The 11,474-nt window shown below is 36.4% G+C and overlaps 1 protein-coding gene across 1 annotated transcript; it reads left to right on the top strand.

Annotated features, from left to right (window-relative positions):
- The first annotated feature begins 3,104 nt into the window (after positions 1 to 3,104).
- Positions 3,105 to 4,827, top strand: LOC110739017. The gene is made up of 4 exons (XM_021919472.1): positions 3,105 to 3,249; positions 3,353 to 3,924; positions 4,123 to 4,339; positions 4,688 to 4,827. Exons 1-4 carry the CDS (start codon positions 3,105 to 3,107, stop codon positions 4,825 to 4,827), a joined length of 1,074 nt encoding a protein of 357 aa, XP_021775164.1.
- Positions 4,828 to 11,474: the final 6,647 nt, after the last annotated feature.

Raw genomic sequence — 11,474 nt, 5'->3', positions numbered from 1 at the left:
TGTATTCTAAAGAAATTTTGTCTTCATTGCTGCATATGATGGGGTTCTCTAGATCTATTCTTAGTTTCTCTGAGGAGCAGAAGTGGGTTGCTAAGCACGGCAGAAAGGCTAACAATAAAAGCAAAATTGTGGCTATGTGTTTTTCTGAAACAGTTTATAATATTTGGCTGCAGAGGAATGCTTTGATGTTTACAGGGAATAGCAAAACAGGCACTGCTTTTGATAGGGATATTATATTTCTTGTTGCTTGTAGATGTAATAGTGCCAAGAGGTTTTTATTATATGCCGTAGGTTCTTTGTCTGGTCCTGGTACGTAGTATCCTTCCTAGAAGGTGCCTATGTTCCCGAGTCCAGTAGTTGTGTTCCTGGTTCTTCCTAGAACCCTTCCTAGAAGGTGGGTAGGGTAGACCTTGGAACTGTTTTTGGTGTTTGTTGGCCTTTGTGGTCTCTTGGTGTTTGGGTTGTTGCAACTTAGCTTTTTGTAGGTTGTAACTTGCTTCTCTTACTGTAATAAAATCTATATTTACCAAAACAAAAAAAAAAGTCAAACACATTCAACAAAGCTTTTTGAATCAAATGAAAGTGAAACACATTCAAAGAAAGCATTTTTGAATTGAATGAATGTTAAATACATTCAAACAAAGCTTTTTTAATCAAATGAAATTCAAACACATTCAAACAAATCTTTTTGAATAAAATGAAAGTCAAACGCATTCAAACAAATCTTTTTGAATCGAATGCAAGTATAACACATTCAAACAAAGCTTTTTAAATTGAATGAAAGTCAAATACATTCAACGAAGCTAATTAAATCAAGTAAATAACAATCACATTCAAACAAAGCTTTTTAAATCAAATGAAATTCAAACACATTCAAACAAAGCTTTTAGTATAAAATGAAGGTCAAACACATTAAAATAAAGCTAATTGAATCAAATGAAAGTCAAACACATCAAAACAAAGCTTTTTAAATCAAATGAAAGTCTAAAGTATTAAAAAATGCATTATCGATAGGGGGCGTTGACTTTGCGTTGACTTTTCTCTTTTCTCTTTATTCCATGGTTCTGTGATTTTGATGGTTTTTCCTCCTTGAGATCTTTAACAATGACAAAGAAGAAGAAACAAGCTACTCCTCTCCCCCAAACTACTGTGAAATAGACTCATATAGCTCCGATTGATAAGATTCTTGAAAGTTAAAGGAATTCTGGGTCTACTTACAACCTAGATTCGATTGATGAAGTTGATGAACTTGTTACCCCAGCTCTTGGATTAGTTCATCCATCTGTTAGAATGTTGCCCCGCAGTGATGCTGGACCTATTGGTGCAACTCAGAGTCTCAAATTTGGCTCGATTTCAAAGGAATCTAATCGAACAGTAACTAGGGTTTCTCCAGCTACTATTCCATTGGATCCTAATCTCGATACTACTTCTTCACCCAAAAAATCGAGTTTTTCTATGCCATATGATGATAAGTCTGGACATCCTGGTGGTATAGTTGCTCCTGGTTCAAGATGTGAGGCTTTATTCCGAGGGAAACTTTCTACAAAAGGATCTTTTCTATCCTATGTTGCCCCTGTTCTTAAGGAAGGTAAGCTTGTTGCTAAATTGGTTGCTACTAATTTGTTAGAGGGTAATAAGAAGTGGTGTAATGCTGCAATATTCTATGTTGTGGGGTATTACCCTACTATTGCTGCTGTTCATAGTCTTATAGCTCATAACTAGAGTTATTTTGAGAAACAAGAAATCTTTTAGGATGATGATGGTTATTTTATCATCAATTTGCATTCTGAAGCTAAAATGAATACATTGTTATGTTCTAGACCCCATATGTTCTATGGAAAACATGCTATTGATAAGCCTTGGAATGAGAAGTTTGATTTTCACTCTGAAGTGCTCAGAACAATCCCTGTATGGGTCAAGCTCTAAACTTTCCCTTGAACTGTTGGGGAAGTGATACTCTAAGCAAAATTGGCAGTGTATTGGGTGTGCCTATTTGTGCAGATGAATGTACTTCTAGGAAACTTAGGGTGTCTTTTGCTAGGATTCTTGTTGAGACTGATGTGACTAAGGCCTTTCCTTATTCTGTCTTGGTTAAGGGGCTAACTGGTGATACTGTTAAGCTATGGGTTCAGTTTGAATGGAAGCCTCCATTTTGCAAGAAGTGTGATAAGGCTGGCCATGAGGGTTCTGCTTGTAAGGCTACCCATATGCAATATGCTCCTGCTTAGAAAGAAGTTGTTCAAGTACAAAAGCAGGTTTGGAAGCCTAAAGTTAAGCCTGTTGTTCCTCAGGCAACTGTTACTTAGCAAAATGGAGCTAAACCTACTGATCTACATGTGAATACTCCTTCTTATGACAACCAACTAGTGAATTCTGATAATGGCTGGAGATTGGTGGGTAAAAAAACCAAGTCTCAAACTACTAGGCGAACACAGCATGTGGTTACTAGGGTTAATGCTACCAATGTTTTAATGGCTGATGAGGTGGCTTCTATTCCTATCGGGGGTGATGGTAATCCCCCTTTGGTGCCATGATTATTACAACCTGGAATATTAGGGGCCTTAACGACCCAATAAAGTAGCTGTAGTGAAGTAGTTGCTTAGTGATCACACAGTTGATGTTATGGCTATTCTAGAAACTAATGTTAAAATTCATAAGTTTGATGCATTGAAAAAGAAGTTTGGTAAATCTTGGGATTGGGTTTCCAATTATTCTTTCTTTCTTAAAGGGAGGATATGGTTTGGCTGGAAACCTGATGTTGTTTCTCTTGATGTTATTACAGTTAATGAGCAATTTATTCATGTTATTCTTACCTCTAAGGATTCACAGCATCAAATTGCTTGTACTTTTGTCTATGGTCTTGATTCCATTCAACATAGATCTCCTATATGGTCTGGCATTAAGGACTTAGGTAATATTCAGTAGCCTTGGCTGTGTATTGCTGACTTTAATTTTATTTTTTCTTATGAGGATAGATTTAATGGCAATCCAGTTACTGATTATGAGGTTAAGGATTTCAAGGATTTTATTCATGACTTGGAACTTGTTGAATCAAGAGTAAAGGGTCTTTTTACTCTAGGAATAATAAAGGTCATGGTATGGATATGACTGCTTCTAGAATTTATCGAGGTTTGGTTAATGAGGCTTGGTTGTTGACATATTTACAAACTGAGGCTATCTATCTTCTTCCTTCTCTTTCTGATTATTTTCCTGTTCTTTTGGATATTGTTCATTCTGTTGCTAGGAAAGGTAAACCTTTCAGGTTTTTGAATTATCTTGCTTAACATAAAGATTTTCAAGAGGTTGTCTTCTCACTAGGATGTTCCTGTTCCTTGGAGCTTTATGTTACCAGTGTGGAAGAAGATAAAATCTATTAAGACTGGTCTTAAGAGTTTAAATACTAAGCATTTTGCTAAGGTCTCTAACAGGTTAGAAAAGGCTAGGCTTTCCTTGGCTGAGGTTCAATCTCAACTAACTGATGATATTACTAATTCTCCTCTTCAAGCTCAAGAAACTGCTGGAATTGAGATAGTGAAGTATCGGATGAATACTTATGAGAGTATCCTGAAACAGAAATCTAGAGTGACCTGGATTAAGCTTATAGACTCTAATTCTCATTATTATTTTTATGTTCTTAAGCAATGGCAAAATAGGAATAGAATTGATTCCATTTACACTAATAATGGTGTTTTGCTCAAGGAACCTAATTTGGTTCAAGCTGAAATTCTCAGTTTTTATCAAAATCTCTTGGGTTCTGCTGCTAGTTCTTTGCCAGCTGTTGATATTGCTATTGTTAGGGCTGGGAACCAGTTGTCTTGTGATGATATTGATATTCTTTCCACTCCTGTTTCTCACTCTGAAATTGATTCTGCTTTAGCTGGGATTGGCGATGACAAAGCTCCTGGTATAGATAGGTTCAATGTTGTATTTTTCAAACATGCTTGGAACCATATTTAAACTAATGTGTACAAAGCTCTCTTGGAATTCTTTTATACTGGTGTGTTAGAGAAGTCTTGGAGCTTCACTACTATTACCCTTGTTCCAAAGGTTCAGAATCCCTCTTATGTGAAGGAATATAGGCTCATAGCTTGTTGCACTCTAGTTTAAAAATTGATCTCTAAGGTCATTACTACTAGATTGGCAAAGGTTATTGGTTCTGTTGTAAATGAAGCTCAAGCTGGGTTAATCCCAGGCAAGCATATAGGTGATAATATTTTGTTAGCTATAGAGTTGATTAAAGGCTATTCTCACAAGTTTGTCAATCCTAGATGTATGTTGAAAATAGATCTTAGGAAAGCCTATGAATCTGTTGAATGGAGGTTTCTAGAGGTTAAGCTTGGTGAGTTGGGGTTTCTTAACAGGGTCATAAATTGGATAATGGGATGTATAACTTGTTTCTCTTACTCAGTTATGATTAATGGCTATCCTTCTATCCATTTCCAGGCCAAAAAACGCTTGAGACAAGGTGATCCTATGTCCCCTTTCCTGTTTGCTTTGTGTACGGAGTATCACTCAAGGTGTTTGTAGGACATGACTAAAAATCTAGATTTTAACTTTCATCATAGATGTGAGAAACTTGGGATTACTCATTTGATTTTTGCTGATGATCTGCTGTTGTTTGCTAGGGCTGATTTGAGGTCTAATAAGCTTCTTTTTCAGGCTTTCTAGAAATTTTCTGAGGCTTCAGGGTTGTCTGCAAACCTTGATAAGAGTGATGCCTATTTTGGGGGTGTCTTGGAGCATGAGAAAACTGATCTCCAGCAAGTGTTGGGAATGGCTAATGGTTCCTTGCCTTTTAAGTACATTGGTGTTCCTCTTTCTTCTTAAAAGCTCACTATTTCTGAGTGTAGGCCATTAGTTTAAAGGATTACATGTAGAATTGATACTTGGGCTCCCAAACATCTCTCCTATGTTGGAGGATTGCAACTGATTAAAAGTGTTCTTTTTGGAATTCAAGCTTTTTAGGCTCAGATTTTTATTCTGCCAAAGAAGATTATAAGGGAAATGGAGTCCTGATTTAGGTGCTTTTTGTGGACTAAGAAAGTCTTGGTTGCTTGGAAGTTTTTATGCTTACCTATGTCTTGTGGGGGTTTGAATATTACTTCTTTGGAAGATTGGAATAAAGCAGCTATAGCTAAGGTTCTTTGGGATCTAGCTAGCAAATCTGATAACCTATGGGTAAAATGGGTACATATCTACTATTTTGTAGGCAAGGATATATGGACTGCTACTATTCCTAAGAAAGCTTCTTCGATTTTGAAGAAGATTCTTGCTTCAAGATTGCTTGTGAATGATATTGGTGGTTGGATAGTGTCACTGTTAATGGGAAAATCCAAATCCAGAATCTTTACAGTGTCATTAAGCCCTAGAGACCTAAAGTTCCTTGGAAGAGAATTCTCTGCAACAATCAGGCTTCCCCAAAGAGTTTATTTGTCACTTGGCTTGCTATTCTTGATAGGCTAGTCACTAAAGATAGGCTGCTATCATGGCAGATTACATGTGACCCTTATTGTTTTTTTTTTGTGCTGTAGAAAGTGAAACAGTGGAACATTTATTTTTTGAGTGCAGGTATTCTAAAGAAATTTGGTCTTCATTGCTGCAGATGTTGGGTTTCTCTAGATCTATTCTCAGTTTCTCTGAGGAACAGAAGTGGGTTACTAAGCACTGCAGGAACGCTAACAATAGAATTAAAATTGTGGCTATGGGTTTTCCTGAAACAGTTTATAATATTTGGCCACAAAGGAACGCTTTGATGTTTACAGGGAATTGCAAAACAGGCACTACTTTGGTTAGAGATATTATATTTCTTGTTGCTTGTAGATGTAATAGTGCTGTCATGGCAGATGTAATAGGCTAGTCACTAAGAATGCTTGTGAATGATATTGTATGTTGTTTTGGTCCTTTGTAAGGTCCTGGTGCTTAGCACCCTTCCTAGTAGGTGCCTAAGTTCCTGAGTCCAGTAGTTGTGTTCTTGTTCTTCCTAGAACCCTTCCCAGAAGGTGGCTAGTGTAGAGCTAGGCACTGTTCTTTGTGTTTGATGGCCTTTGTGGTCTCTTGTTGTTTCGGTTGTTGCAACTTAGCTTATTGTCGGTTGTAACTTACTTCTTTTTTGGCAATAAAATCTGTATTTACCAATTAAAAAAAAAAAAAAAAACTCTAAAGTATAGAAACAAAAATTTTTGATTCAAATGAAAGTCAAATGAATTCAAACAAAGTTTTTTGAATCAATCGAAAGTCAAACACGTTAAAACAAATCGTTTTAAATTAAAGGAAACTGAAACACTTTCAAACAAAGCTAATAGAATCAAATGAAAGTCAAACACATTCAAAAAAAGCTTTTTGAATTGAATGAAAGTCAAAAACATTAAAATAAAGCTAATTGAATCAAATGAAGGTTAAACACATTAAAACAAAGCTTTTTAAATCAAATGAAAGTCTAACATATTCAAACAAAGATTTTTGATTCAAATGATAGTCAAATTAATTCTAACAAAGCTTTTTGAATCAACTGAAAGTCTAACACGTTAAAACAAATTGTTTTGAGTCAAAGGAAAGTCAAAAACTTTCAAACAAAGCTAATTGAATCAAATGAAAGTCAAAAACATTCAAACAAAGCTTTTTGAATTCAATGAAAGTCAAACACATTAAAATAAAGCTAATTATATCAAATGAAAGTCAAACACATTAAAACAAAGCTTTTTAAATCAAACGAAAGTCTAATATATTCAAACAAAGATTTTAGAATCAAATCAAAGTCAAATGAATTCAAACAAAGCTTTTTGAATTAAATGAAAGTCATACACATTCAAACAAAGCTTTTTAATCAAATTAAAGCAAACGAATTTAAACAAAGCTTTTTGAATCGAATCAAATTCAAATGCATTAAACGAAGCTAATTGAATCAAATGAAAGTCAATGACATTCAAACAAAGCCTTTTGAATCGAATGAACGGAAAATGCATTCAGTGAAGCTAATTGAATCAAATGAAAGTCAAACACATTTAAACAAATATGTTTTAATCAAAGGAAAGTCAAACACATTCAAACAAAGGTAATTAAATCAAATAAAAGTGAAACATATTCAAAACAAAGGTTTTTGAAATAAATGAAGTCAAATACATTCAAACAAAGCTTTTTGATTTGAATGAAATTCAAATGCATTCAACGAAGCTAATTTAATCACATGAAAGTCAAGTACTTTCAAATAAAGTATTTTAATTCAAATGAAAGTCACACAGATTCGAGCCAAGCTATTTGAATTGAATCAAAGTCAAATGCATTCAACGAAGCTAATTAAATCAAGTGAAAGTCGAACACAATCAAACAAAGCTTTTTAATTCAAATAAAAGTGAAACACATTCAAACAAAGCTTTTTTTAACAAATGAAAGTTAAACACGTTTAAACAAAGCATTATGAATCAAATGAAAGTCAATCACATTCAAACAAACTTTTTTGAATTGAATGAAAGTCAAATGCATTCAACGGAGCTCATTGAATCAAATGAAAGTCAAACACATTCAAGTAAAGCTTTCTTAATCAAAGTAAGGTCAAACACGTTCAAACTAATCTTTTTGAATCAAAGGAAAGTAAAACACATTTAAACAAAGCTAATTGAATCAAATGAAAGTCAAACACATTCAAATAAAACTTTTCGATTTAAATATAAGTCAAACACATTCAAACAAAGCTTTTTGAATTGAATGTAAGTCAAATGCATTCAACAAACCTAATTTAATCAAATGAAAGTCAAACACTTTTAAATAAAGTTTTTTAATTCAAATAAAAGTCAAACACATTCGAGCCAAGCTATTTGAATTGAATCAAAGTCAAATGCATTCAACAAAGCTAATTTAATCAAATAAAAGTCGAACACATTAAACCAAAGCTTTTTAATTCAAAAAAAAGTAAAACACATTCAAACAAAGCTTTTTAAATCAAATGAAAACTAATACGTTCAAACAAAGTTTTATGAGTCAAATGAAAGTCAAACACGTTCAAACAAACTTTTTTAAATCAAATGTAAGTCAAATGCATTCAACGGAGCTAATTGAATCAAATGAAAGTCAAACACATTCAAGCAAAGCTTTTTTAATCAAAGTAAAGTCAAACACATTCAAACTAAGCCATTTGAATCAAAAGAAAGTCAAACACCTTTAAACAAAGCTAATTGAATCAAATGAAAATCAAACACATTCAAACATGTCTTTTTTATTCAAATAGAAGTGAAACATATTCAAACAAAGCTTTTTAAATCGAATGAAAGTCAAATAAATTCAACGAAGCTAATTGAATCAAATGAATAACAAACACATTCAAACAAAGCTATTTGAATCAAATAAGAGTCTAACACATTTTAACAAATCTTTTTGAATCTAATAAAAGTCAAACACATTCAAATAAAGCTTTTTGAATAGAATGAAAGTCAAATGCATTCAACAAAGCAAATTGAATCAAATGAATAACAAACGTATTCAAACAAAGCTTTTTGAATCAAATGAAAGTCAAACACATTTAAACAAATCTTGTTGAATCAAATAAAAGTCAAACACATTCAAACAATGCTTTTTGAATCAAATGAAAGTCAATCACATTCAAACAATGCTTTTTGAATCAAATAAAAGTCAAACATATTCAAACAATTTTTTTTGAATCAAATGAAAGCTTTTTGAATCGAACGAAAATATAATGCATTTTGTTTTAGGTGTTTTTATCCCTCGGGAGAGTTACGGCTCGAGGATTTATCTGACTGTGCCTGTACCAGCAAAAGAACGGAGACTCCGGGAGTTTAGAGCTTCGCCTCCAACGATCAAGTTAGTAGTTGAATGTTAGTAGGAAAAGGTGCGGAAAATGAAATGAGATCTTCTCGGATTTCGAGATTGGGTGTTCTTTGTTATTAGAGAATGTAGGTTAGGTGTAATAAATGATTGAATGTATCTCAAAATTGGGAAATATCTCACTATTTATAGGGTCATTGAGGAACGTGCCCCTTCTTAGGTCATTAGACCTATATTTGGTGGGTTGCGCCGTTTTACGGCGTTCTTGAGAATTGGGCCTTGAAGGCCACAATTCTTGGAAAGCATATGAGGCTGACACGTGTGCGCTAGCTATTAGCCCAAATGGACTTGACTAGGTTTAACACGTGACCCTCTTTGATTGGTCCTCGTGGATAGGGTATTTTTACCCAAAACATTTGCCCCTCACAGGTGGCATGTGGCTGGCCACGTGGCGCCTGTGACACGCGACATTTAGTAAACGGTGAATAGTAAAAACTATACACCTTCTAGGGTTTGGTGGGGATGCTCCCGCTTTTACCCTTCTATAATTAAAAGGTTTACCCCCTCTCTCTCCTCATTTCACACCAAAACATTTGACTTCTTTGACAAAGAAAGACAAGGCTTTTTAGAGAGAGAAACTCTTCATCCGTCTGCTATAATTTTACATTTTTCTGTCTGCGTTTCAAGGAGCACATCCGGTCACCGCGTGTAGTAGTTTTTAGATATTCAGAGCTAAGTTTAAAGGTAACTGCCTATACTCCTTTAAAGCTTTTTATACTTTTTCGCTTGTATAGTTAGGCTTTAATAATCAAATGGTCTCTCCATCGACCCACACGACACCGCCTAGGACATTCTGCTGCTCTCCTGGTACGACTGAATCTAGAACGGGGGGTCCCCATGGCAAGAGTAAAATAAACGGCTATCAAGCCAAGAAAGAGGCACGCTAGGAGAGAGTCCGCTGATGAAATTATTCCTGATAAGGAATATCAGAATTCGGAGGAGGAGCAAGAACAGGCGGGTTCTTCTCCAGATGGCACCCCTTCAACCCCTAAGCACACAATATTGGAAGGGGCAGACAACGAGGACGATGCCTCTTCCTTAGGGTCTGATGAGGAGGGGTCAGGCGGTGAGGAAGCCGACGAGAAATCCGGCTGAGTGGCGTCGGGTTTTGGCCAAGAAAATATGGCAGCTGACTATCACCAACCGGCTAAAGGACCTAATCAGCCCAATCCCTTACTTACTAAAATGCAAAGCAGCTTTAGAGCCTTTTGAGAGACGCATCCTGTAGGAGAGCAATAAAGAATAGAGGTTCCACCGCCTGAGGCAACGATTGCCTAGGAGGATGATATTGAGAATGTCGACAACTGTTTCCGCTGCTATGAAGCCATGGTTAAAGCTGGCCTCCAATTTCCCCTTCACAAAGGGATTAAGAAGATTTATAAGGGGTATGACTTGGGCGTCTAGAAGCTAACCTAAAATTCATGAATAAACATTATGGGCTATATCGCCACCCGCGAGTTTCAGGACATAGAGCCTAATTTTGCGGCGTTTGCTCATATGCATTATATGAGTCGGGCCCCAAGCAAGCATGGTGCGTGGTACACTCTAACCCCACACCCACAATACTTGATGACCTTGGACAAGCCGTCCAAATGGTCTGGCTGGAAGGAGAGATTTTATTTGATCTGCTCTCCAACACTAGGGCACAACTAGTTCCTTTGCTGGTACGATCAGGAGTTGCTCGGGAAAAAATGCACCCTCCCCCGGATTACATCTAGGGCTTACAAGCATATTATGAAGCCGGGCGTTTTTTAGACAACAACAAAGGAAAGTCAAACACATTCAAACAAAGAACTAGATACCCCATCCGGACTTTTTAAAAAACAAGGCCTTTCTCTCCGCCTTTGGGCTTAGCATCATGTCACGCAGAGTAGACCCATCCAGTAATTTGCCGTCTGTATTGATGCTTTACTTGTTTTTGTTAATCTTTTTTACTACTTGTTTCTTTTGTTTTGGTAGAAGAAGGAAAGAACATGGTTCCTCCCTTCAAGCGGTCGGGGGACGAACTTGCCAAGACCCCGTCTAAAACAGGGAGAAAGAATCCTCCTCACTTATCCACTTCAGCCAACCTAGATAAACCCACAACCGGGGGCCAGAGTCCGTCTATCATGAAAGCTCTGAGCGAAAGCACTAAGCAAGGTAAAAAGCCGTATGCTTTAACAACATCGAAGAGTAGCGAGCCACTCACAGCTGCAGTCAGCCCTGCAGCGGCTGAAGCGGAGTTTCGTCATCTTCAAGTCAAAGGTAAGACACAAGTCAAAATCCCTTAGCCAGTTGACTCTATGCGAGTCAAGACTCGGATCAATCAGCCTGAAGGTTTGATGAGCAGCCGGCATGAGTCAGGTTCCGCCTATGCTGTTTCTCACCAAGTACTTCTTTTTGTGTAGATACTCCCTCATTGCCGCTTGACATGAAGGTGTTCTCTAAGAGAATGGTGCGGACACTCACTCGGACATATTAACACTCTGTTCTTGATGTGCAGGTCGTGGACTTCGACCGAATCCAGTGCCTGCTGGCTGAGGTTATTTTTTACTTAGAACCTCATCTTTTTAAAGCTTTTAACTGTCCTTGTTAACCATCTGATCCACCTTTTCAGGTGATGCTAAAGGTAGACGGGCTTAGGGTCCCCTTCACGTGGA

Source organism: Chenopodium quinoa, unplaced genomic scaffold (assembly GCF_001683475.1).
Source record: "Chenopodium quinoa cultivar QQ74 unplaced genomic scaffold, ASM168347v1, whole genome shotgun sequence".
Lineage (NCBI taxonomy): Eukaryota > Viridiplantae > Streptophyta > Magnoliopsida > Caryophyllales > Amaranthaceae > Chenopodium > Chenopodium quinoa.
Note: the sequence above shows the minus strand (reverse complement) of the source record. Positions and strands in the feature narration are given on the sequence as shown.